Source organism: Microtus pennsylvanicus, chromosome 1, assembly GCF_037038515.1.
Source record: "Microtus pennsylvanicus isolate mMicPen1 chromosome 1, mMicPen1.hap1, whole genome shotgun sequence".
Classification (NCBI taxonomy): Eukaryota; Metazoa; Chordata; class Mammalia; order Rodentia; family Cricetidae; genus Microtus; species Microtus pennsylvanicus.
In genome coordinates, this window is record NC_134579.1 from 203,954,041 (window position 1) to 203,981,957 (window position 27,917).

Below are 27,917 nucleotides of genomic sequence, written 5' to 3' on the forward strand. Positions count from 1 at the left end.
TCTCCAGCCTTTCTTGTGGCTTGGGGTGACTTCCTTTTCTACATCCCTCAGCTTCCCTCTTTGTGAAAACAGTTGGCATGATTAAATCCAAATTATATAGTAACAGTTTGGGCAAATTTAGTAACCTACAATTTATAATAAAGGAGGTTTTTTTTAAAGGCATAAGAATAAAATAGTTTATTAAAGGAATAGTACATACAAGACATCTTTCTCAAGTACTTCAAAACAATAGCAATACTAGATTGTAGTTTATTTCTTTGTATATAAAAGAAGTGCAGAAAGAAACATGCCTTATCGGTTTCTATTTTACTGGGTATGGCTGTAGGTGATGTCCTCTATAAAAAACGAGCCACACAGGATCAGAATACAGGTGAGTTCACTCACATCGTCCATCTCTCAGACTACCAAGGTAACACTGACACCATTGCTCAGCTCTAAACATTCAGCAGAAGAATAGAGTGAGAGTCTCAAGAGACAAAAGCAAACGTTTGTTTTTCTAGAACTACCCATTAATACACTTTGATAAGTTATATTCCCTCACCCAAATCAAGCCACTTGTTAAAGGAACCACCTACTTTCCATTGTCTAAACGCATGAGGCTACAGTGTTTTTCAATGTTTGCCACTTACAGTAAAGAAAATAGGAACATCATGATTCTGGATGGGCACCACACTGTGCAGTCCCCTCAGATGGACCTGTACTGCCTATAAATTGAAAAGAACGATGCTAAGCTGGACGCTAATTTCCCGTAAGGGTGAGTCTGCACAAAAGTGTTTTCTGCTCTGGAAATACATCCTGACATTAACTGACTGTATATTATGACATTTTAATAACATACAAGATGGTGAAGGCAGGGGTGTGGTTTAATGGTAGAGCACTTGCCTAGCACACACAGGCTCCTGGGTCCCACCTCCGGCTCTGCAAAACAACACAAGGGGAAGCATCCGACTCATTCCATCGAATGGCCTGTGATACTTAAACAGGGCGACATTTTTACAAACATCGTGCCCAGACATTAGTGTTTTGATTGACAATTCGCGCTATTTCATCAGAAAGGCTCATGTTGAAAACCAGTGCATAAATAGACTGGCCACTGTGTTACACACCATGAAGGAGCACTGTGCAGATGAGACATTAATTGTCCTTACTCATCCCTGGCTATGCTTCTATTTGCTTTTCCCTGCCAGGTCCTCTGCTGCCGCCTTGATCTCATTTTATAACCAGCTAGAGTTGCTCCTAACCACAAGGGGTTCTTCAAAGGTCAGCTGATCATAGTGGCTACCACCGCGATCTGATGTCAGAAGCATGGGGTGAGTCCATATTCCTCTCCTGCAGGACTTTGCTATCTATTCAGAATGCTTTAACATACAGACCTGCTATTGATAATATCTCACTGAGTGTAAATTCACTTAAGGTCCCTTTTCAAAGATATTTGGCAGAGAAAAAGAGAATGAAGCTCATGAGAACCCAGTAGAGGAGAGGGTTGGAAGACAAGGGTAAGGTGCCAGGAGCCAGCAGTTGGCACCTCACAAATGAAAGGCTGTCAATGCCATTTGTCACCTGATGGCATACTGACTTTCTGTCTCAGCATACTATAAACTTCAATCTCATGAAGTCCTCTCTACCTTTTTGAGACATTTACTCAGGAGATTGATTTCATGATAAATCAAGATTTCTAACTGCAGTATCTTCTAGCATAATTTAAAACAAAAGGTCTCAATGACAGAACCCAAAGAACAAATTGTAAGTGAACCCCATCCTTGCCCCCGAGCTGTTATAGTAGCTTCATTACAGATACATCCCATTGATGAGGTAGTCAGATTCCTCAGACGTAATGGGACGGGCTTTCTTAAGTTTCTGCTTTACCAGTCGGAGTCGGCAAGTCACCATGAGAAGTAGCAACGCCGTGATGGCCAGACCCAATGCCAGGGGTAACACTGCACCTATGCAAAGTTTGGGGGGAGAAAGCTCTGGTCAGTGGTTGGCAACAGTGACAGCTACTGGTTACTCTATGATGAGCACCCGACATGCATTATTTTACCCCATCTGAACAACTCTAGTTGGTACTAGTATTATTGCTGCTTTTCTGACAAAGGTACAGAGGGGCTAATTCCCATGTCTACTTACGTATTGTAGGTCTAGTCCTAAACCCAGACCTCTTAAAAACCAATTCTCTACCAGGTTCCTACAAAAAATCCCTGCCATCGGGTAAAAACACTGCAGTGAGATCACCCTTATCTCCAACTATCCTAGAGACTGCAACCATGAGAAACGTTTTCATTAGAGTCACGTGACATTTGTGGATTCACACATGAGCATCTTCTCATTAGTTGTAGCCTAACTCCCGATTTCTGGTTCTGGTAAGGCTTGAGAGATGGCTCCGTGATTAAGTACTTACTGCTCTTCCATAGTACTCAGCTTCAATCCCTAGCACCCACAAAACAGCTCACAACCATCTGTAACTCTAGTTCCCGGGGATCCGATGCCCTCTTCTGACCTCCACAGGCACCAGGCACTCATGTGGTACATGGACATACGTACAGGCAAAACATCCATATACATTAAATTTTTTAAAATCCAGGGATCCTACTGTCTTCCAGTAGACAATTTATTAAAAACTAACATTAAATATGCTTGTATACTCAGCCCTAAAAACAAATGCATACAGGCAACACTGAACAGATTCAGCAAGGTATGTGTGTGTTTGTGTGTGTAATAATAATAATGATAATAAAAATAAGGGGCCATGAATTCTTTTTAGGGGGTAGCATGGTAGAAGTTAGCAGGAGAAAAGGGAGGAGGGAGCGATGTTATTATGCTTTAATCAAAACTAAAATTGTAAAGACATGCTGGTGTAACTGGCCACTGGCTTTTCCTTTGGGGCTGCTCCTGGGCAGAGGACCAGGGTAGCCTGTAGTTTTCCAGAGTCTGGAAGCAGCATGGTAGATCTGTCTCCAGTCAAACTCAGCAGGCTCTATTCTTAGCCCCTCTTCACGGGAGCAGGGCCGGGTTGGTGAACAGTGTGAGGCTATTTATAGCTGCACCTTCTTTCAGTGGGACGAAATAGAGGAGCCAACATCTCCATGTGTAGCTTGGTTCGGAAACATTTCATTCTGCTTATTTATTCTGTGTTGATTAATAGCTTTACATGTGCCGGACGCTGGCCTGAGTACCTAGTAATCAAAGATAAGCAATTTTTTTATTTGTTGCTCACAAAAATACCCAAGGATAAGCTAATGCCAGAAGCCAGCTTTATAGCTGAAATAACTAAACACTCACAAGCACATGAGCTGGCACTCACGCTATAGGCATTTTACAGACAATGGGAATGGAGGCACCTAATACTGGTCAAATGTGCTGAACACCGATTCAGGACCGAGCCTGTGGCCTCGTCCCTGCGGTGCTGACTTCTCTAATATGGATATGAGAACATATCTGAATATCTTACTACATAGACTGCAATGAAATATTAAGGTAACAATGACAGAGTTGTGTTTAAAAACCTAATGATGGGAAGAAATATTTAGTTGGTAAGATTTTTCCTAGAGTGATTTGGATCTTATGTGGGGGAGCGAGGAAGATAAGTTTGTTACATGTGTTTGTTCTTAAATATATGTGTTTTATTTGGATCATTTTTTTGATTGACATGCCTGTCAGGCAGTGGTTCTCAACCTTCCATTAGCTGTGACACTTGAATATCGTTCCTCTTGCTTGTTTGTGGGCGTATCTGCATGTAGGACCCGCCTGGCGATGGACAGAGGAGGGCTCTCACATACTCCAGGTGGTCTTAGGCAACCTTTTCATTCAACCCTGAAAGGGTCACAATCCACAGGTTGAGAACCTGCTGCTGCTGCTGCTGCTGCTGCTGCTGCTGCTATATGGGCTCCAGGTAGAATGTCCCCTTAGGTGCTTTGATTATCTGATCTAGATACCTAGGGGATGTTATCATAGTGATAGTAGCTGCTACAGTAAAAGTGAGGTCGAGTGGTAGATAGAAAGGAACAGGGGAGGAAGGTTCTATGGTGATAGTCGAGATATTCATCAGTGTGACTATGGGACAAGGCCAGTTCAGGCACCCTCTACTCTGCTGTCCAAGACCTAGCAGGGGACATCCCCGTGGACACCTGGGATCCCCTCTAGAACCAAGTCTCTTGCCAACCCTAAAATGGTTCCCTTAATGAAGATATCTTCTTCCCTGCTCCTATCTGCCCTTCCTCCATCTCAACTCTCCCACTCCCCCAAGCTTTCCCCAATCCATCCCTTCTCCCTTCTCTCTCCCCCTCTCTCTTCCCCCCACCCTACTCCCACCCCTACCCCCAAGCTCCCAATTTTTGCCCGGAGATCTTATCTGCTTCCAATTTCCAGGAGGATCTATATATGTTTTTCTTTATGTTCCCCTTATTTGGTTTCTCTAGGCTTGTGAACTATAGGCTCAATGTCCTTTGTTTACGGCTAGAGTCCACTAATGAGTGAGTACATACCATATTCATCGTTTTGGGTCTGGGTTATCTCACTCAGGATAGTGTTTTCTATTTCCATCCATTTGCATGCAAAATTCAAGATGGATGGAGATAGAGACAGAGACTGACATGAGAGCACTAAACTAAGCTCCCAAGATCCATCTGAAGAGCAGAAGGAGGGAGATGAGCAAGGAAGTTAGGACCGCGAGGCGGCATTGGTCCACCCACTGAGACAGTGTGCCTGTTCTAATGGGAGCTCACCAAATCCAGCTGGACTCGGATTGAACAAGCATATGATCAAACCGGACTCTCTGAATGTGGCTGACAATGGAGGCTGACTGAGAAGCCATTGATAATGGCACTGGGACCTGTTTCTACTGCATGGACTGGCTTTTTGGGATCCTAGTCAATTTGGATGCAAACCTTCCTAGGCCTCGATGGAGGAGGGAGGGCCTTGGACTTCCCACAGGACAGGGTACCCTGCCATCTCTTAAGACTGGAGGGGGAGGGAGGAGGGTGAGTGGGGGAGTGGGAGGGGAATGGGAGGAGGGGAGGAAGTGGAAATTTTTGAATGGGGAATATATATATATGTGTGTATATATATATATATATATATATATATATATATATATGAAGGGGGGCAGGAGCAGGCTCCAAAAGGCGTGAGTCAGAGGACAGGGATGCAGAAAGCCAACAGAAGGAACAGCATCACAGGGAGTGGCTCTGGTGAATAGGATGCTCTGAAGGGCTCAGGGCAGAGCCTGGGGAGTCTGCTGGATTAGCAAATGGAAATTTATTTACAGGAGGCTGGGCAGTTTCCTTTTTTTTGTGCACTGATTGCTTGCAGCCACAGAGGGTGTGCACCAATGGAGACTAACAGAGGACGGTAAAATACAGCTGGGGAAATGGCTCCAGCAAGATTGGGCAGAGGTGATGTTGGAGAGGGGGAGGAAAGGAAGAGAGGGTGGGGCAAATACACAAGTCTGTTGGAGGGTAGGTAGCTGAGGTAGTTCTCTCCAGAGAGCCTTAACTTTAGGCATTTAACACTGGCCCCAGGAGTAGCTGGCCTCACCTTGACATGACCTCAAGGTGATGGCACACAGGGGGCTTCAAACTCTAGATTAGTATCTGAATACCAAGGACTGTCCTGGGTCTGGAACAGGAGAGGAAAGGATTAGGAAGTTGCTTTAGTGTCTACGGATATCAAATTTTAGCATAAGGCCAGTGCTCCCTTATAGAATTGTGAAAGAAAAACCTGCAGCAAACGTACAACTTAGAAACTGGTTCTAGAGCCACTTCCATCCCACAGCCCTGCAGTCTGGAAGCATCCAGAACCACAGCTTCTCCTTGCATTCCAGTGCTCTGAGGTTTTAGTGGCCATTCTGATGAAAGATGTTTTCAAAGGGTTAAGTGGCCTATGAGTGTCAGGACCGAGACAAAGAAAGGCTTTGCTCTCCTCCCACAGGAGCTCAGAGACCCCCAAACCACTCCAGCTTGGAATAGAACAGCCCCAGTTCTGCCTGCCCAGGGAAGGGCTGTTAGCCTGAGTCTAGGTCATCAAGGATGAAAAACAGTGTTTAGGGAGCATATTTTGGGTGGAAATCTCAGTCCTGTGGCTTAGGCCCACCTTGGGAAACAAAACAAAATTCATGAAATTTTCTATTTCCCAAATCAGGTATGAGGGTGCTAATTCCTGTTTAGGGCGCTATTTCTCTCTCTCTCTCTCTCTCTCTCTCTCTCTCTCTCTCTCTCCCTCCCTCCCTCCCTCCCTCCCTCCCTCCCTCCCTCCCTCCCTCCCTCTCTCTCTCTCTCTCTCTCTCTCTCTCTCTCTCTCTCTCTCTCTTCCTCTCTCCCTCCCTCCCTCTCTCTCTCTCTCTCTCTCTCTCTCTCTCTCTCTCTCTCTCTCTCTCTCTCTCTCTCTTCCTCTCTCTCTCTCTCCCTCTCTCTTGATGTAGGAGTGATTTCTTATTAATAAAGAAACTGCCTAGACCCATTTGATAGGCCAACCCTTAGGTAGGCAGAGTAAACAGAACAGAATGCTGGGAGAAATGGGTTGAGTCAAGGAGTCGCCATGATTCTCCCACTCCAGGCAGACGCAGGTTAAGATCATTCCTGGTAAGCCAGCTCGTGGGCTACACAGATTAATAGAAATGGGTTAGACCAATATGTAAGAGCTAGCCAATAAGAAACCGAAACTAATGGGTCAGGCAGTGTTTAAAAGAATACAGTTTCCGTGTAATTATTTCGGGTAAAGCTAGCTGTGCGGGTGGCCAGGTGCCCAGGACGCAGCCTCGCCGCTCCTATTAAAACTCTCTCTCTCTCTCTCTCTCTCTCTCTCTCTCTCTCTCTCTCTCTCTCTCTCTCTCTCTCTCTCTCTCTGTGTGTGTGTGTGTGTGTGTGTGTGTGTGAGTGTGAGTGACACACACAAACATCTATAATGTAGTACTTGCCAGAATATTGAAATGTATTCTTTTCTTTTTAAACTGAGTTGTGTGTATGTGCATCTGTGGGTACTCACAGCCATTTGTGCATGTGTATGTGTGTGTGTGTGTTCAGGGCAGAGGTTGATGCTGGGTGTCTTCTTCAGTTTCTTTCCACCTTAGTTTTTGAGACAGGGTCTTTCACTGAACGTAGAGTTCACCTAGCTACACGGGTTAGCTAGTCAGCCTGAGTTCCTCCTGTCTCTACCTCATGGTGCTGGTGCTGCAGGCGTGTGCCACCGCATGCTAGCCAGTGCTCCAGGCGTGTGCCACCGCATGCTAGCCGGTGCTGCAGGCGTGTGCCACCGCATGCTAGCAGGGGCTGCAGGCGTGTGCCACCGCATCCTAGCAGGGGCTGCAGGCGTGTGCCACCGCATGCTAGCCAGTGCTCCAGGCGTGTGCCACCGCATCCTAGCCGGGGCTGCAGGCATGTGCCACCGCATCCTAGCCGGGGCTGCAGACGTGTGCCACCGCATGCTAGCCAGTGCTCCAGGCGTGTGCCACCGCATGCTAGCCAGTGCTCCAGGCGTGTGCCACCGCATCCTAGCCGGGGCTGCAGGCATGTGCCACCGCATCCTAGCCGGGGCTGCAGACGTGTGCCACCGCATGCTAGCCAGTGCTCCAGGCGTGTGCCACCGCATGCTAGCCAGTGCTCCAGGCGTGTGCCACTGCATCCTAGCAGGGGCTGCAGGCGTGTGCCACTGCATCCTAGCAGGGGCTGCAGGCGTGTGCCACCGCATGCTAGCCAGTGCTCCAGGCGTGTGCCACCGCATGCTAGCCGGGGCTGCAGGCGTGTGCCACCACATCCTAGCCGGGGCTGCAGGCGTGTGCCACCGCATGCTAGCAGGGGCTGCAGGCGTGTGCCACCGCATCCTAGCAGGGGCTGCAGGCGTATGCTACCGCATCCTAGCTGGCACTTCGTGTGCCACCGCATCTTATCCGGAGCTCCAGGCATGTGCCACCACATCCTAGTCTTTCTCCGGGCCCTAGGGATCTGAACTCAGGTACTCACACTTACGCATCTTTACATACTGAGCCATCTCCTCATTGCTGCCCCCCTCTCTGAGACAGAGTCTTACTCCATAGCCCAGGAAACTCACTATGCACCCCAAGCTGGCTTTGACTTGGTGGCAATCTTCCTGATCCAGCCTTCTGAGTGCTGGTGTTACAGAGCCTCCTTGTCCAGATTCTTTTTTTATTGTTTTTAGGGGTGTGTGTGTGTGTGTGTGTGTGTGTGTGTACCTGGGCTTGCAGGTGCATGTACACGTGTGGAGGTCAGAGGTTAATACTGAATATCTTTCACTATCCTGCTCCATCTCATCTTTTGAACCCAGAGCTCCTCTACTAGCTAGAACAGCTGCCCAGTGAGCTCTGGGCACCCACCCATTTCCATTTCCCCAGGGCTAAGGCTACATCTGTGTGACTGTGCCCAGTTTCTTATGTGGTTGCCACGGAGCCAAACTTAAGTCTGCATTCTAGTATAGCAGGTACTCTACTGGCTGTGGTGGTTTAAAAGACAATGCCCGCCCCCCAAAGGGAGAGGCATTATTAGGAAGTGTGACCTTGTTAGAGTTGGTGTGGTCTTGTTGGAGGAAGTGTGTCACTGAGGAAGGGGGCTTTAAGGTCTAAAATATGCTCAAGATACCACCCAGTGCCTCAGGCTACTTCCTGTTGCCTTAGCCTACACATCAAGACGTAGCCAGCACCTTGTCTGCCTGCCCTGCACATGTTCCCCACCATGACGACAATGGATGAAACCTCTGAAAGTATGAGCTGCCACCTCAGTGAAATGTTTTCCTTACAAGAATTGTCACGGGGGGGGGGGGGGGCTGGAGAGATGGCTCAGAGGTTAAGAGCATTGCCTGCTCTTCCAAAGGTCCTGAGTTCAATTCCCAGCAACCACATGGTGGCTCACAACCATCTGTAATGAGGTCTGGCGCCCTCTTCTGGCCTGTAGGCATACAGACAGAACATTGTATACATAATAAAAAAATAAATTAATATTAAAAAAAAAAGAATTGTCACGGTCATGACGTCTCCTCACAGCAATAGAAACCCTGACTAAGACACTGGCCGAGCCATCTTCCCAGCACCTCGTTTTTTAAAACAGGGTTTTGCTATGTAGTCTATGCTGGTCTCTCATCTGTGAGCCTCGCTTCCCAGGCTATAATCCTAAGGGGTTACAGGCATGTCTCACCACGCCTTATTTAGTCTTTGCTGTTCAATCCTTAGTTGACAGTTTCTTCAATATTTTCACTTTGGGTTAATTTGAAGTTATGTTTTCCCTCAACTTGTAAGACACAGTGACAGAGCTGTCAGTAACCAGCTAGAGCGAGCCTCTCCTTTTCATACCCATGCTTCTACATGTATTAAAATAGCTTAATAGATTTCAGCTCTGTATCATTAAGAAAACTAAGGTGATGAATTATGTATTCTGCTTGTATGAATGGGAAGGAAAGTCAAACCATTTTAACAACTAGAATGAGGAGCAGTCATTAGAACCAAGTCTCCAGAGACATGTGGCCACGACTCCAGAGGGGGGCTGGCTTCTCTCTCCATGCTGACAGGTGACAGGGAGTCTTATCTTAACATTCCCAGAAAAGCCGAATCCAATAGGCCAGTAGACTTCAGGGACACAGGCGGCTACTGACATCTCCACTATGCTCAGACATCGGTTGGTTAGAAATTAAATGTGGTATCATTCAGCCATGAACAGGAAATGAGCACCATTGCACAGATACTGCAAAGAAAAGTCTAGGGGGAAATGAAAGCTTTGTCCATGTTTAGATCGATAGTTTAGGGATGGTTTTGTTCTCCTGGGTCTTTTTGCAGACTTAGTGTGCAGGATGCAGGACTTTCTACAGGACTGTCAGTACGCTCTTTCCAGTTAAAAACAATCCAAATGATGAAACTGTCCTTCTCCGTGCCAGTGTTCCACCTGCGCCCTGTACTGCCCACATTCCTGCCATGTCTGTCCTCCTCACTCTTCCACCTCACACCTAACTCAACAGTCATCACTGACAGCCAAACCACGCAGTCTACACTAGACACTGTGGCGAGTTCCCCCTCCGCAGCCACCCTGGGAGGTAGGAACAGCTACTGCCGTCACCTGCCATGAATCATTAGGATCCAGAGATAAGAACATGGCTGTGGTTGTTGAGTTGAGTGGCAAAGCCAGATTTGAACTGTGGTGTCTGATCTGTCCTGGAACTCGCACTATGGACCAGACTGGCCTTGAACTCAGAGATCCACGTGCCTCTGCCTCCCAAGTGTAGAGACTAAAGGAGTGAGCCACCATGCCTGGCTGAGCCTATTTTCTTAACCTCTGTGTCACAGTGTGACTCTTCCCACAGAGTGACCCCTGGAAGGATGTATGAAAGACAGAGTGAGTCCAAAGACAGTAGGCTCCTGTCAAGGGCACCAGGAGGCACAGTGACCTTGACACTGAGAAGAAGGTTCTGGTCGCTGGAGCACAGCCTCAACATGAACGCTCACAGCTCCACCTGACATGCAGCTAGAGCTGGGGTGGTTCTGGGGACCTCATTGCTCTGCGGGGTGTATTCAAGGCAAACACTGACCTGCTTCTGGGGCTGGGTGTTCCCGCCTTGCTTGGTCACTCTTGGACTTGAAAACGTAGCTTCCTTCTTGATTCTCTCCTGAGGAATTACTGTCTGTGGAAAGTAAACAGGTATATGTTAAAGGGACATTAAAAACTTCAGGAAGTAGGTATGGGATTCCGCTTTATTTACTTTCTAATTTAGATACATGTGCCTGTATGATATGTATGTGGGTGCCCATAGAGGCCAGTTGTGAATCCCCTGATGTGGGTGCTGGGTTCTCTGGTTAACTACCAAGTAATCTCTCCAGTCCCTTATCATTCATTCATTCATTCATTCATTCAGTTTTTCAAGACAAGTTTTCTCTGTGTAACAGCTCTGGCTGTCCTTGAACTCACAGAGATCCGCTTGCCTCTGCCTCCCGAGTGCTGGGATTAAAGGTGTGCACTACCACCACCCGGCTCCCTTATTTATTTTTTAAAAGATGATTTAGAGGAAGGAATGGCAAGACATAGGCCAGTAGGGCATGACTCATGTCTTTAATCCCAGCACCCAGGAGGTAAGGAAAGATGGATCTCTGTCGGAGCCCCCACAAGCCTCATGGCTTGTAGCAGCTGATCGACTTGAGATGAAGAATGACTTAGCATTACTTCAGGTGCTGGTTCAAAACTTCCAGAATCTCAACTTGTTCATTCTTCTCACACATTTAAACACAGTCAAGCTGTGGGAGAAAAGTTTCCACGTGACACACACTAAATAGAATCCAGGGGTTGGCTAATGTTCTACCACTGAGCTATGTCTGGTACTCTGCTCATTTTCATACTGAGGTACCAGGAAGCTCTTGCAAGGCTCTCTCCAAATGGTCTAGAAGTAATTTAAACAACCGTCAGTTGATAATCATGCTTATTTCTTCTGATGAAGGAAAGATAATACCACTGCAGGGGTTGGAGTAGCAGTGCAGTCCCCAGAGCTATGTTAGCATGCTCCAGGTTCTGCTTTAAGTCCCTAGAATTCCTACCTTACCCGCCCCCAATCACTACTTATGAATATTCAAATATTTTCCCATAGGGTAGAGTTCTAAGATCACTATCGCTCCCCGCACCTAAGCAGGGGATGTGTCCAGAAATCTGCTTCCACAGAAGTAAACAAGTCAAGGAAAGAGGGCCTACTCTTGAATTCTGAGGGGAAAAACTCTTGACTATCCTCATTTGCCGAAGGTTTACATGAGGGGTGGATGGGTCAAGAGGATACTGAGATGGCTACTGAAGACTAAGGAGTTTCTTAGAGGAGTTACTTGATGCCAGAGACAGACAGACAGACAGACAGACAGACAGACAGACAGACAGACAGAGGGGCAATAAGGAGGTTCCAAGGAGACTGCAGTCTCTAATACCAGCAGTGACAAGGTGGGGGATTTGAAGAGGATCAGGGACCTTGTGGCAGAAAAGCCTCACGACATTTTTAAATTTGTTTGTATTCTATGTGCATTGCTGTTTTGCCTGCATATATGTGTCTGTGAGGGTGTCAGATGCCTTGAAACAGGACTTATGAACAGGAACTGCCATGTGGTTGCTGAAAATTGAACCTGGGTCCTCTGGAACAGCAGCCAGTGCTCTCAACCACTGAGCCATCTCTCCAGCCCCCCTCTTATGACTCTTTAAGGCTGGGGACTTTACAGTCAGGACCCAAAGGAAGCCAGGCTCTCTCACTCTCAGACAGAAGGCACAGAGGTGGGTGGGGACCAGGATGTTCATTCTGCCAATGCCTTAACAGCAATACCGTTGATGAGAACTCACTACCTGGGGGAGGAGTCCTTTCTGGGGTGACCCGGGAGGTCACTGAGCTGGAAGAGGGCATTCTAACATTATGGTCTTGGAGTTTGTGATAAACAAACCTCTTCCCCCTCTCCTCCTGGATATTCTGCCTGTTTGAGATGGATTCCCAGCACCTTCTTGGAAGGACACAAGCTTTTTCAGCTGTTCCACAGACCACACTTCCACAGGCCCAAACTACCCTCCTGGAACTGTGATCATGTAGATTCCGATCTTGGGTGTCTTAGTCCTAGGCTTCTTACCTTCCTTGTTTAAGGGCTTTCTAGAAACGTATTGGTGGACATCCTCCTCTTTAGAAAGACTGAAAACCTTCAGGTTCTGCTAGCTCCTTTGGGTACCAACCCAAGATTGAGAGTCTATTATTCTACTTGTCCTGAAACTCAAACACCGACGCTCAAAAGAAACAATGTACTAAGGAAGGCAAAGAGGAGGCTGCAGAACATGAAGGAAGCCACAGAAAAGCACCAGGAACCAAGTGCCAAGAGATGTAGGCCATCCTTGTTAAGAGCTTCTACTCCTGTAGAAATAAAAGGCAAATTTATTTGTAAAAAAAAAAAAAAAAAAAAAAAAAAAAGAGCTTCTACTCCTGAATCCAGTCGAAAATAAGTCTTGAAGAGTAACAAGTAAATAATTAGAGTTGAATCTCAAAATAAATACTGATGTACTTAAAGCTGGTAGAGTAGCTTACAATGAATGAGACCCTGAATTATATTCATTATATAAATAAATAAGTGAATAAATGCCCTTAAAACAAAGATCTTTTATATAACTTTACCCCAAAGATAAGCTAAGGCTCGAGGCTTCGGTGTTTTAGTAGAGGAAGAATGCCACACCTGTATGCAGAAAACGTTTGGGTTTTTGTACATGTTTCAGCCCAGTTCCTTGAAGGATTTGGCTGATCTGCTACACTACCCACAAATTCTGAAGTTCCCAATAAAAAGAGCCCGTGTAAACGATCACAGAACACTCCTTTCTAATGCTCTGCAGGCCTGGAAACCAGCTTTCCTTCCTCCCGGCTAGACTGGATGCAAGAAGACACCCTTGTTAATAGGTGACTGGGACCACACAGAGAACAGGCCCCACAGCTGCAAACACATTCAATGACAATCAGGCCATTGTGCCCAGGAGATGCTGAGCAAACACGGCCCACACTGGAGCTCTGTGCTCCCAAACGCCAGGGCCTCAGGCCATTCGGAGCACCCACTCACTGTGTAACCAAACGTTTATACATGCCCTGTACAATCTGAAAAGAAATGAGTTCCAGACTGAGGGTGTATTTCAGTGGTTCAGTGACTGTTTTGCATGTGTAAGCACCGAGCTTAATCCTCAGCATGCACAAAAAAATGGGATCTGTATTGATCACATACAGAGACTGTTTTCCTGTCATTAGTCCCTAATAATACAGTATAAGAACTATTTATTTGGTATTTACATTATATAAGGAATTACTTGTAATTTGGAGATGGTTTGCAACATATAGGATGTGTGTTGATCACATGTAAATATAAAGCTGTTAATTTTTATTTACATTTATTTTGTATGTATGTCGGGAGGGGCATGCATGTATGCCATGGCTCATGTGTGGAGATCAGAGGATAAACTGCAGGATCCAGTTCTCTCCGTCCATCAGGTGAGTCCTTGGGGCTGGGCCTGAGGTCGGGAGGCCCTGCAGAAGTAGCTGCACTTACTGGGCTGTCTCGCTGCCCTGTATTGCTACTTTTAGAGATGGAACTTGAACATCTTTGAACTTTGGTTCTCACAGACCCTGGAACTGATCCCTCAGGGACATCTAGACATTCCTTCCCATAAACCAAGACTTGGTTCCTTTTCCGTGCCGGAGATCGAATTGAGGACTTTGGATACCAGACACGTGCTCTTGCCCTGACCTACAGCTCCAGAGCTCCGTAGCTGTATTAACACAAATGTCAGGGCTCTTTTCTGGTTTGTTTTGTTTTGGCCAAATCCTTCATTTCAGTCTGTATCATTCTATTTCAGAGTACGTTTCCTTGATGGTTTTTCAACAGAAGATATAACTTTGAGCCACTCGGACAACAGAAAACAAAAGGACTACTCATGGAGAAATTCTGAGTCCTTACCTGGCACGACAGGAATGATTTGACTCTCTGGTGCCCTCTGGGTGGAGTGAATCCTCTTCTCTGTGTGGGACACAGTAGCTGGTTGGTTGTGGGGAGTGGCTTTCTGGGACTTTTCAAACCGGAGGTCTTCTTTGCCTTCACTCAGTCCCGTGATTCCTGGATGGGCAGAAGTAGCCTCTGTGTGTGTCACCACCGTCTTGCGGTCAAGGCCCACTGTGGAAGAATCAGTTACTTGTTGGCTTTCTTTTTTTTTTTTTTGTATGTTTGTGTAGTTATTTACTTGTGTGTGTGTGTGTGTGTGCGCGCGCGCGTGTGTGTGTCCACAGATGTCAGAGGAGGGTACTGGATGGATCTCCTGGAACTGGAGCTACAAACGGTTGTGAGCTGCCATGCGGGTGGTGCTGGGAATAGGCCAGAGGACAACCCTATTCTTCCTTAGGTGCCATCCACCACTGCTTTTGAGACGGGTTCTCTTGCTGGCTCAGAACCGGGAACTTACCAAGCAGGTTAGGCTGGCTGACCAGCAGGCTCCTGGGATGCTCCTGCCTATGCTGCCTCAGTACTGGAATCATCACCACAGATACCACACTTGCCTTTTTTACACAGATGCTGAAGAACTACCACCTCAGCTTTGGGTTTCTTTCCTGAACTCTGACTGAGGCCATTGGATCTGCACTTGGTTTATAATCATGCCTACTTGCAACTAATATCCCACTCAGCTAAGATATGCCAAGCCCCATAAAACCCATTGCTTACTTTTGAAATGGGCAATGTGTTCTTTCCTCTTTGGGTAGCTTTCCTAACATGGACAAAGACAGATCCAACATTATTGTTTCTCCAGTCGCTCTACTTTGATAGCAGTGCAGGTTGAACCTTGGCCCTTGTGCGTGTGAGGCAAGCACTAAACCTCAGTTCCTAAGCCTTAGGCTTTGGACTATCTCTCCTCCTCCTTACAGCCGCACTTTATTCAGCTAGATTTACAGCTTCCTTCTTCTGGTGCTCTTTTAAGTACATGACCCTTTAAGTACATGACTGATTTATAGTTTCACCTTAGCCAGAACCCAGTGTGTCATGTGTCATAAATTGTCCTTAAAAATGATAAAAGTGAGCCGGGCGGTGGTGGCGCACGCCTTTAATCCCAGCACTCGGGAGGCAGAGGCAGGCGAATCTCTGTGAGTTCGAGACCAGCCTGGTCTACAGAGCTAGTTCCAGGACAGGCTCCAAAGCCACAGAGAAACCCTGTCTCGAAAACCAAAGTGTGGGGTAGTGGTGGCTCACGCGTTTAATCCCAACACTCAGGAGGCAGAAATGGGTGGATCTCTGTGAGTTTGAGGCCAGCCTGCTCTACCGAGTGAGTTCTAGGATAGGCTCCAAACCTACAGAGAAACCCTATCCCGGGGGGAAAAAAAGCCAAGCATGATGGAGGCACAAGTCTATAATCCCAGAAGGTTAAGGTTAGAGGATTGTGAGTGTGTGGCCATGGCAAGTCTGTATCACAAAAACAAAACAGTCTGTATCACAAAACAACAACAACAACAAAGGTATGATACTACATGGTGGAGGTCAAAGGACAACTTGTAAGAGTCAAGCCTCTCTTCCCACCACATGGGTCCTGGGAATTTAGGTTCAAGTTCTGAGGCTTCAGCAAGAACCTTCTTCTCTGAGTCATCTTGCTAGACCTACTTCAGATTTTAAAAAAGTATATGTTATGCAATATTTTAAAGATAAGAAAAATCTTTGGGATGTTGAAAAAAATCATATGCAATACCAACCTGTATCTCAGACTCTAACCTCAGGGAGTTCTCAAGCATTGCTTTCTGCAGAAAGTTATACCTGAAGCAAGCAGTGGAAGAACGCAGGGTTCCCATTTTATCCCAGATCCCTGCCTGACAGAACCGTGTGACCAACTCACAGTTTTGGCAGAAGTCTTCGTCAGACCCATCTGGACACTGCCTCACCCCATCACAAGCCAAGGTGATGTCAATGCAGCAGCCACTGTCACAGAAGAAATGGTAGCGCGAGCAAACACTGGAGCACCCTGTTGGTGAACAAGTCTCAGGTCACAGGGTTGCTGAGAAAGTCAACATCCCCCGTCTTCCAGAGGACCTGGGTTCAATTCCCAGCACTCACATGTCAAATCACAACAGTCTGTAACTCTAGTTCCAAGGGATCCAACACCCTCACACAGTCATGCAAATAAAATATCAATGCTCATAAAAATTAAAGATAAATAAATTTAATTAAAAAAAGAGGTAACTAGTGGCAGGTATGAAAGATACCCAGCTAGAATCATGTCTTAAGGAGTCCTACAATTTGATGGTGAACTAAATGGTTCTTGAGAAAACAAGTGGCAAATTCTGATAGCCCACTAACAGCAACAGTTATCAAAATCTGACACTCATTTTATTGAAGAGCAGTCAACTAGAAGACTAGAAAGTGAGTCTATCTGGGTGCAAGGCTATTGGAAGATAGCTTGATCCCAAAGGAGAAAGTAAAGAACGGGAATAATGCAGAAACTGCCCAGCAGACAGAGTTCAGGTCTGCCGCCCCAACAGAAACTTAGGACTGCAGAGTGAGCGACAGCCACCAGGGGGAGCAAACGGAATGAGGGGGCTGTAACCAAGCAACCTTACACATATGACAGGAAAACCCAGGATTGCAGGACTTTCCTTCTGAGTAGTTTTGGAGAGAGATCTGCATTTAAAAAAAAAAAAAAATATATATATATATATATATATATATATATATATATATATTCTAGAACAGTCATCCCCAAACCTTTTAAGTGTCTTATTAAACTTCTGAAATTCACTCATAAATAATATACGGGTTCTGGGATGTTGTGCGCAAGAGGGACTGTCAGACGGTCCAGTGAGTGAAGGTGCTTGTCAATCCCAGGAACCCGCATGCTGCAGAGAGAACCAGATCCCTGCAAGCTGTCCTCTAAGCTTCAACATACCTGTACGAGTGCAGGCACACACACCGCATGTACACACACGAACACACAGAGCATCATACACCAGACACACTGAAAATTTCCAGAAGATTGTATCTGTGCACAAAATCCTCTCCTAGAAAATTCGGGCACTGTCCTTGACAAGGTCAAAGAGGAAAGGTCAACACACGGGACCCACTAGCTCACCATCTATGCTCTGAGAATGTTCTCTACACTCTAATCAGTGAGGTCAAATTGTCCTAAATAGAGAGCCCGTGTTTGTTATTAAATTTTTAGCAAAAACTTCAAGCACCAAAAATAAGATGGAAGAGCCTGTGAAATGTGTCACCGGGATGTAAAATCCCACAGACGCCATCCTTCCAGGAACAGCTGGGCTGTGGCTGGCTGGGGCGAGCTCAGTGGAAGGACTTTCTTCTCACCTCCCGTGGAGTAGATTCTGGGGAGCACGCTCACAGACACATTGTCGGAGCTTCTCTGGCCCACTGTGTCAGTCACAGTCAGCTGGAAGATGTATGTGCCTTCCTTCAGGTGGGACAGCTCCAGGATTCCTGGCTGAGGCACCTGTCATACAGACATGTTTGGGGAAGAGCTGAGCATGGGGCCCGGGAGCACACAGAAACATGTACACTGTCCCCTCACTCCCCACCCCCATGTCCCACAACAAACCATCAGCTCCTCCTTTCTCCTTAGAATTGATATGTAAGCCGGGTGGTGGTGGAGCACTTGGGAGGCAGAGGCAGGCGGATCTCTGAGTTTGAGGCCAGCCTGCTCTACAGAGTGAGTTCCAGGACAGCTAGAATTGCTATAAAGAGAAACCCTGTCTCAAAATAACAAGGGCGGGGAGAAATAATATATACATAACCTGAAACAGAAATAATGATAATAAATGATAGATGGCACTCAACGTTAGAAATCACTTCTGAAGCTGGGCGGTAGTGGCACACACCTTTAGTCCAGCACTCGGGAGGCAGAGGCAGGTGAATCTCTTGAGCTTGAGGCCAGCCTGACAGTCTACAGAATGAGAACAACCAGAAACTACACAGAGAAACCCTGTCTGGAAAAAAAAAAAAGAAAGTACTTCTGATTGTACAAATTAACTGTCAGGGCACACACTGGTGTGAGCCGGTTCTACTTTATCTGAAGGTCAGAGAGTTTGAGTTTAATTTTGCTCTCTCAAAGTTGTTAACAACAGGTGTGGCTACAAACAAGCGATTCTGGCCTAGGACGTGGCTACTTAGTATTTTGAGTGCTGAGGTAGATGCGCTCCACCTGGACCAAAGGTCGGGAAATTCAAGTCTATTCCTTGTGTCACGCTAATAAGGTCTGTTGACTCCCCCTCCCTTTTTGGAGTGAAGTATGTACGTGTGTAGAAGAATACACAAGGAGAATTCAGTATTCACTGAGTGTCCCTCCCGATGCTGTTCTGTTTCTCTGTCTCTTATTTCTCTTCTACCTCTGTTCCTTTTGCTTAATAATTCTAATCCTCACGCTCCTACCCTGGAACATACGAGTTTTGTCGAAGCTGGTTTTCGACACTTGATCAAAATGATGAGATGTAAGGAAGACAAACAGGAAGGAGGTCTTGTACGGGCTCAGTCAGTCACTTACACAAACACGGGAAGGGGATGCCGTGGTGGAAGGCATGTGGAAAGATGAAGCAGGAAAGTTTGCTAACAGAAGACTCAGCAAAAACCTATCATATTACATAATTGCAGATAGTTCATGCAATTAGCTTCATTAATAGGAGTGGAGACTAATGTTCAGATCACACGAGGGAGCAGAGGGTCAGAAGGAACCACAGCATGCAAGAGGAATTCTGTTAGGGATTGCGGATTTTATGAAGAATACACATCAAAGAAAATCCAGGGGCTGGAGAGATGGCTCTGTGGTTAAAAGCACTGATTATTCTTCCAGAGGACCCAGGTTCAATTCCCAGCACCCACATGGCAGCTCACAACTGTCTGTACCTCCTTGATGTGGAAGTCTCCTCTGTGTGTTGCCTGTATTGGTTAATGAATAAAGAAACTGTCTTGGCCTGAAAGGGCAAAACTTAGGTAGGCAGAGAAGACAGAACTGAATTCTGGGAGGAAGAAAACAGAGGAGGGGACGCCATGGATCCACCGCTGGAGATAGATGTGATGAATTTTACCTGGTAAGCCATAGACATGTGGTGATACACAGATTAATAAAAATGAGTTAAATTAAGATGTAAGAATTAGCCAATAAGAAACTAGAGCTAATGGGCCAACAAGTTGTTTAATTAATATAATTTCTGTGTGGTTATTTCAGGGCTAAGCTAGCCAGGTAGCTGGGACAAGCAAGCGGGCCCTCCTCCTCCACCTCCTGTTTCAGGGGACCCAACATTCATGACAAAACACCAATGCACATTAAAAAAAGAAGAAAGAAAAGAGAAGAAAATCCAGATCAGGCTAGAAGGTAGATGGTCTGAAATCAGTACAAGAGCTTTTATACAGAATAAAAGGATGCTGTTGTGGTTTAAGTAAAATGGTACTGTTCCCTGAGTGGTCCACAGGCCATGAGGGACAAACAGATCCCAGACAGGGAGCCACGTGGCAAGTGAGGGACCTCGGTGGGGCAGATAGTCTTAGGAGGAGCCACAGCTGCAGTGGGTGAGAGACAGATGGATAGGCACGCCATGCAGAGTGAGTGGGTATTTATTTAGTGGGTTATGGAGGGGAAAGGGAAAGAGAGGAAGGAGAGAAGGGAGAAGAACAGAGAGGCGGGTGGGGGGAGGAGAGGAGTCACGGCTACCTCTTTGGGAGAGAGACAGGAAGGAAAGGAAGGGACTCAGGCTGCAGGCAGGAAGGAAGATCCGCCTGTCTCAGTGGTGAAGGGGGGAGTGGGAGTGGGCGAAGTTTATCTCTTAAAGGGACAGGATAGACCATTACAGATGTGATTAGCATTTTCCAAAGGGAAGACCTAGTGCCAGTTCATAGAGTGAGGTGCAGATTGTTTGAGTGGATTGACAATACACTAGGCCACTGTTCTCAACCTGTGGGTCAATACCCCTTTGGGTATTAGATATCCTGTATATCACTCATTTGCATTATGATCCATAACAGTAGCCAAATTACAGGTATGAGTAGCAAGAAAATAATTTTATGGTTGGGGGTCATCATAACATGAGGAACTAAGCCAGGCAGTGATGCTGAATACCTTTAATTCCAGCACTTAGAATGCAGAGGCAGGCAGATCTCTGTGAGTCAGCCTCTGTGAGTCTGCAGAGCGAGTTCCAGGACAGCCAGGACTCCACAAAGAAACTGTCTCAAAAATCCAAAAAGAAGGAGGAGGAGGAGGAAAATTCTTTACATGATAATAATTCTATTATTAACTCCCTTTTTATATTCATTTCTTTCATACTTCCTAGCCAAATTTTTACCTGAGGGTAGCCAGGAACTCATGATGTAGTCCAGACTGGCCTTGAACTTGTGATCCCCCTGCCTCAACCTGCTCAGTACTGGGATTACAGGCATGTGCCATCACACTTGGATACTAACCAAATCATATATTAAGAAAGAAAACCTTTTAAAAAATAATCAGAATTACTGAAACACAATATAAGTGTTTGAGCTGAAGGAGCAGGACCCTGGCAGGCTTCAAAGAAAATGTCAAGACTGTTTATTAAGCACAAAGGGGAATTTACAGACTAAACAATTTCTAGGATAATTGATTATATAATTTCTCTACCTTATGCATGCTCTGCTTGCTTACAGGCACTCAGGGACTATGAAGGACTTTACAAAAATCCACTTCACAGAAACACCAGTTTTTGTTAGCAAGAATGAATCACCGGGGTGGGTGGTGGTGGTGCATGTCTTTAATCCCAGCACTCAGAAGAAAGAGGTGGCAGGCAGCTCTCTTTGAGCTCAAGGGCAGTCTGGTCTTCAGAGTAAGTTCCAAGACAGCCAGAGCTGCTACAATGAAGAAGGACGCTTAAAAGAAATCCCACACTAGCTCAGAATTGAGACTAATAGAGGGTTATTTATTTAGGGGTAGACTCACAAGTCATAATCCTCTACTGGAACGGAGAACAGCAACCGAATCCCGCCACTGGGAAAGAGGCCAAATGCGTGCTTTATATCAGCATAAATAGTAGAAGAGGCCACACCCAAGTGGACAGTAACTTAAAGGCTACCGGCAGTAGGCATTCCTACAGCACTACACAGAGAAACCCTGTTTGGAAAAACAACAACAACAAAATGACATGATTCACCTTCATGGCCACTGATGGGTCACCCTGCTTCAACGTCCACTCATAATGGACAATGGCGTGGTCATCTGTGCTTTCTCGGCCATCCAGAATTACCTCGTCTGTGGGCAGATGCAAAACCACATCCTTCCCGGCCTTGCTAAGTGGAGGCTTGTCCTCACCTGTGGAAGAGAACAGGCCTCAGAGGCATGACTCCCTGATTTCCCAACCTACAGACAGCAGTTATCCTGTTTGCAGAACAGATTAGTCCATCACAAAACCTCACACAGGATAAATATCATATGAAATCTATCTTCCTGTTAACTTTCATTGTGTCCCCTCTATACACCAAACAATAAAATCGATTCTGACATGGAATTTTAGCTATGATACATGTGGAAGAAGAAGTATGGAATGTCAGCTGTTCACAGTAAGTATAGAAAATAATAACATGTTTTAAAATTTTTAATGATTTATTTTTATCCTATTGCACTGATGTTTTTCCTGAATGTGTGTCTGTGTGAGGGTGTCAGATTCCCTGGAACTGGAGTTACAGACAGTTGTGAGCTGTCATGTGGGTGCTGGGAATTGAACCCAGGTCCTCTGGATGATCAGTTAGTGCTCTCAACTGCTGAGCATCTCTCTAGCTCCCAATGATATTTTTAAAAAACCTTCAAAAGTTTTACACGGAAGGGTCAGGAAAACACTGAAATATTTTCCTTTTCATGAAGCAAATGAATCCTGCCTCCCCTGAAGAATGGTTATGATAGTCACTGACTGGTTTAGAGTGGCAATAGATGTGATTTCTGAGGCCAGTCCTCATATCCTAACTTGACCTCTGATGACCTCTGAGATAACAATTTCTCAATTTCTGTCCAGGCCAATTATACTGTAAAATGTATTTTGAAACAAACCAGAGCTTAGCTACACAGAAACAGTCCTGGAAGCAAACAAAGGATGACATTTACCAAGAGCAAAATAAATGTAATTTTGAATTTCCATTATAAAAACTGTAATGGAAGCATTGATTTCTCCTGGAGACTAAACAGAGTGGGTAAGGCAGAGGTGAAACAAGGCTCAGACCGATTGAGACTGAGTGTTTCAAGGTGGGGTTCAATCTAGAGAATGATAATGTTAGCTGGCCTCATTCACAACACATTGCTGTGAGTGGAACCGTCTGATCTGTGCCAAGCAAGGGATACAGACTGGCTGAGAAATAAAGGAGTAAAGACGAGTTGCTGAAGTGGGGCCCGAGCGTCTGGGGGGAGGTAAATACGTGAAAGGAAGAAAGCTATGTGCATTTTGTTTGTTTTTCTTTCCCAGGCTGGAGAAGCAATCATTTATTTTTTTTTTAATTGCATTGCTCCAGGAAAGAGAAAGAGAGAGAGAGGGAAAGCAAACATATCCACAATTACAGCACGATCCTCATATTTAGCATGTTTTTCCCATATGATACTGATGGTCACATGCAATCACATTTACATAATTAGAACTGCTGTCGTTTACTTGTGAGGTCTTTGAACCACGCAGCATGCTGAGTGCTCTACAGGCATCGCCTCTCTTGGTACCCACTGTCAGTCTGAAGCTGGCCTTATGAGTGGCAGACAAGGGCTCAGAGAAGCTGAGTCAGGTGACTGAAATCACAGGCTGCGTCCACTACACTTTTTGTTACCTTAATAGTTTATATATTCAACCCATTAATATTTATTCAGATATCCCAGCAATGTCAATGGATTTATATAAACTCCACAACTTCCATTTTGACTCTTTTTGGGTTTCTGGGGATCAAACTCAGAGCCAGTGTAGGCTGTGCATGTGTCCTAAATCTATTTTTATCTCTTAACCCCTAAAATTGGACATTTATTTTTCGTCAACCTTATCACTAGGAAAATGCCACAATAAACATGTTTTTGCTCATACTGTTTCTCTAGCACAGACCATTCTCCTTAAAAAATATTCTAGAACAGTTGTTTTCAACCTGTGGGTGGCAACTCCTTTGACAAACCTCTATCTCTAAAAATATTTACATTACGATTCATAACAGGAACAAAATTACAGTTTTGAAGTAGCAACAAAAATAATTTTATGGTTGGAGTCACCGCAACATAAAGAACTGTATTAAAGGGTCACAGCATTAGGAAGGTTGAGAATCACTGTTCTAGAAGAATGGATATTTTAAATCTCGGTACATTATTTCCTAATTGGTTTCCAAAAAAACTGGTACCAACACACATTGTCAGTGACCATGAGTTTCCCACATGCGTGCCAAGTTAAATATATTTTTTATTTTTTACAATTTAGTAAGTGTAAATTGGTATTTACATTTGCCCCCCTCCCCAGTTTTGGTGGTGCCGCAATTGAACGTAGGCCATCTAATACGCTAAGTGCTCCGCCGCGAAGCTCTGTGATATGCCCAGTCTCTGACTGTATCTCACGCTGGATATTCCCCATGTTTACCGACTATATTTCCTCTCCAGGGAACTGTTTACTCGTACCCTTTGCTCATTTACTTTCCTCAAACCCCCCTCAGATCATATTTCCTAGACTCTTGTTTGTAATTCCTTATTTATTGACATGAAGTTTTTGTGAATTTGTACAAAACCCATCTTTTATTTATGATCTAAAGAAATTTTCTTAATTAATCTTCTTTCCAGATAGGCAATAGTAAATTTAGCTTTTAGTTTTCCTATGTATGGCATAGACTGTGACTTAATTTTATACTACAAATGTATATAGGACCAGTACCCTATATATATACATATGAGGACACTTGCTGTCAAGTGTGATGACTTGAATTCGACCTCCAAGACCCACACAGTGTAAGGAGAGAACCAGCTTCCTGCAGATTTGTCTCCGTCTTTCACGCATATGCTATGGCAGGCATGACCATAAACACACCAAGTAAAAAAATGATGAAACATAAATATACATCTGGGATATGTGTGTGGTCACAGTGGTAAGTCTCAATGCCATTTCCCCAACATTGCCAACAAATAATCTTATAATTTATGAATTATAATTCTCCAACACTGTCAACAAATAATCTTTGTAATATTTATGAATTATAAGTGATTACTCCTAATACAAACGAGAGAAAGAGAGAAGGAGAAAATGTGAGGGAGAGCCTTGGAGATGACTCAGCCGTCTGCGGAGGGATCAGCCCCTGAACGGAAAGGTCAGTGCTTGCCTTGTGCTTGGAGACAGGCAGCAAGGGAGGCCTGCTTGGGGCACGGCAGAATTCCACCTTAGGGCTTTGGTTTCTCTAGAATAGAAAGGGTTGCTTTCTGAGCTCTACCCAGAGATACTGGGTTTCAGGCTAGACCGTCAAAACATCACAAAGGTTCTGGTCCCTGAATGCTGGGAGATTGTATTCTCAGCTTATTCAAGATCTTAAAGGACTTCAGCCTCCAGCCCTCTTTTCTCAATGTCTTCCCAGTCACACCAGCCATCCAAGTAAGTATACCACAGACACCTGTACCATCTCAATAACTCACAAGAAGCATCCACACTTGGTCGTTATGATGATCTAAGCCAAAACCCAAGCAGGGCACAAAGCAAGATTATTTTAGGATGGGCGAAGTCTGGACTCAAACCCTAGGACTCAGGACTTCAAGCATTCGTCTAGGTTCTAGCAGGTAGGTTCTGTCTCATCAAGGTATATCCACTCTTTCCTATATTCTCCCATCATCCCTGACAGCTACCTCATTATCCCAGCTGTGGGTGACAGACCCTCAGGGGCTGTGAGAGAAAGCACCAAGCTACTCAGTGGCTCAACAAACTTAGTGCTGAGAGGCCCTCAGGCAGTTGCTTTCAATACACCAGGATTTGACCTTTGAGCTGTTGTGAGGACAGAGTGAGTTCCTGTGTGTAAAGAGCTCAAAATAGCTTTTGACATCAAACTCATCGAGCGTGACCAATATATACTGGCTGATATATAGCTGATGGCAATGCTACAAATCTATTCTATCCTATGCCATACAGCCCTCCCCCTTGTGTCTTCTTGAGCCTTTAAGGCTCCCCAAATGGACCAGCCACAACTCTACAAGGAGCTTTGCTAAATCACTTTGACTCTCTAACCTCTAGCCCCGCATGCTCACAAGAGTCACAAGAAAGGGGGCAAGAAATAATAATAATCCGGGAAGGAAAACTGAAATAGTTTTAGAAACATATAGAACTCAAAAGGATTCTGTAAAATTCACTCCGCCCTCCACGCAGAGCCCACAAATGCAGCCTGTAAGCTTAGGTGTCACCTTCAGCATCCCCATATTCCTGAAGACTTGAAGAAGTCTGGGCTTGTCAGTGCCCAGAGAGGAGGCCATGCCTCTAGAGAACGGAAGGACAAGCAGGGGTGGGGGATGGGGGTGATGACGACGACAACAACACAGAGACGGCTGTTTCTGGCCTTTCTGTTGACTTTTCTTTGCCCAGCTTTAAGGAAAACTCCTTTGTGGCAATACCAATGTATTCCAAATGAGCACAAAGAACCTGGGAAGGGATTTTGTTTCTCTGCACTTTTCCCCCTTCTCTGTCTTGGCTCCCCTGGAGCAGCTGCATTTAAAACCACAGAATCGACAAGCTGAGAGACACACTTTACCCAGTATCCACTGTGTACCCAGTGCTGACCCCAGGAGGCCCCAGTACAGAGTTCCAAAACCCCTCAACACACAGCCGGCTCTGCTTAAACTCAGGTCAAAAACAAATAGGTCACGGAAGAGAACATTTGTTGGGGAGGGGTGGGAGAGAAGAGTGGAGGCAGAGTGACAAGTTTTCCTTCATATTTTTGTCTGAAGGAAGTACGTACAGGCAGAGAGCCAATCCAGGAAGCAGGGGGAAGGTGCTAGGGACAATTTTGTATCTATATAATCAAATCCTGTCCTTGCTATTTCTTGCAAAAAAAAAAACACGTTTCATAAAACCTATAAGACGAAATAAAACTAAAATAATCCTTATTGGGGAAAGGAAGCTCTGGATATCTTAAATAGAATTTCCGCCAGGCCTCTCAGATGAGCCCTCGACCCTCCTCTTCAGGTTCCCTGAAGCAGCCCACCACATCTGCTTCTGCCCATCTTCTGGACTTTCTCAGCCCCGATCCCTAAGTCTGAGAAATATAGGCCACTTTTTCAGTTATCCGCAGCTACAACCCTCTGGAAGCAGAAGATTTTGTATGCTTGGTATGCGATGCCAGGATGGCGGGACACTCGCGGCACTTACCCGGCCCGGGCGAGACCCCGGCGGTGTCTCCGGCGCGGCTGAGAGTGTAAGTACGGTATCCCCGTAGCGGCGCGAACTTGCAAACGCTGCGGCCCCGCGCCGTGCAGTTGAACAGGTAGCAGCGGGGCGCGGGCATGGGCGCGGGTGAGCTGGGCCCCCGGGGCATCTGCACCACCGCCACGGTGCAGCGAGGCTCGGAACAGCAGGCCGCCACGCACTGCCGCCAGCCCCGCACGGTCCCCGGTGCGCGCAGGAAGCTGGCTCCGGCCGCGATGGAGTCCTGGGTGCGGATGATGGTATCGGGTACCGCCCGGTAGACCGCCGTACCACCCGCACCAGGGCAATCCTCCCTTGGGCCGGCGAGCAGCTCCGGTTCTAGCTCCTCGCGCGGCCGTGCCAGCTGCAGCTGCCGGCGAAAGTCTTGCAGCAGCCGATCGACTCCCGACGGAGGAGCGGCGGGTTCCCCGGACCGGCCGCTCGGCAGCCAGAGGCAGAGCAGCAGCAGCCCGCGCAGAGCGTGGTGCTGGGAGCCCGGGCCCGGTCTTCCCCGGGCGGCCATGGCACGAGCGCGGCCTCAGAGCACGGCAGCCCCGGGGCCTGGATCCTGCACGGAGGCGGCAGGCGTGCCGGCTTCGAGAGGCATCGCGCGCCGAGCCGGGCGGGGTCGGGCACGGCCCTGGCCCTTCTACCAGGCTGCCGCCTTCGGGTGCTTCTAGCTTGGCTCCGGCCGCAGAAGCTCACCGGGGCAACCGGCGGTCGCTGAGTGGATCAGCACCGGCGTGCGGACAGCGGCTGCGGCGGGGCGGAGCTTGGCGTGCAGGGGCGGTCCCCGGGGCGGGACTTCCGCGGGCCGGCAGGTCCCCTGGCGTGCAGAGGAGGAGACTCTCCCTGCACTGCTTGGCAGCTCCTGGTAGTGAGCTCACTTTCTAATTTGCCTTACAGTTTCCTTTAGAGAGTCTAAACATCAGAAACTTAGCAACGGAAAGCTGACCGTGTAAGTGAGGAGACAAAGGTCAGGGGGTAGGAAAAAGATTCCCTTTTCTGTAAGGGGGAGGGCTAAGCAGATTGAGGCCTGCACATCAGTTTAAGATGTCTAAGATCAAGGTACCGTCGTA

At 46.4% G+C, this 27,917-nt stretch overlaps 1 protein-coding gene across 1 annotated transcript; it reads right to left on the bottom strand.

The window, feature by feature from the left end:
• Positions 1–147: 147 nt before the first annotated feature.
• Positions 148–27,598, bottom strand: Lrp11 (LDL receptor related protein 11). Its single transcript, XM_075949413.1, has 7 exons — positions 26,803–27,598; positions 21,616–21,773; positions 17,801–17,942; positions 16,338–16,463; positions 14,426–14,638; positions 10,519–10,611; positions 148–1,943 (listed from the first exon to the last, which is right to left on the bottom strand). Exons 1-7 carry the CDS (start codon positions 27,359–27,361, stop codon positions 1,789–1,791), a joined length of 1,446 nt encoding a protein of 481 aa, XP_075805528.1. The 5' UTR covers positions 27,362–27,598; the 3' UTR covers positions 148–1,788.
• Positions 27,599–27,917: the final 319 nt, after the last annotated feature.

Bases quoted from the DNA above. Each gene is read 5' to 3' on its own strand.
- Lrp11 (XM_075949413.1), bottom strand. From the start codon at position 27,361: ATGGCCGCCCGGGGAAGACCGGGCCCGGGCTCCCAGCACCACGCTCTG. The intron at 21,774-26,802 runs GTAAGTGCCGCG...TCTCTTCCACAG, and splicing joins CGGGGTCTCGCCCGGGCCGG to GTGAGGACAAGCCTCCACTT. The intron at 1,944-10,518 runs GTCAGTGTTTGC...AACTTTGCATAG, and splicing joins ACACCCAGCCCCAGAAGCAG to GTGCAGTGTTACCCCTGGCA.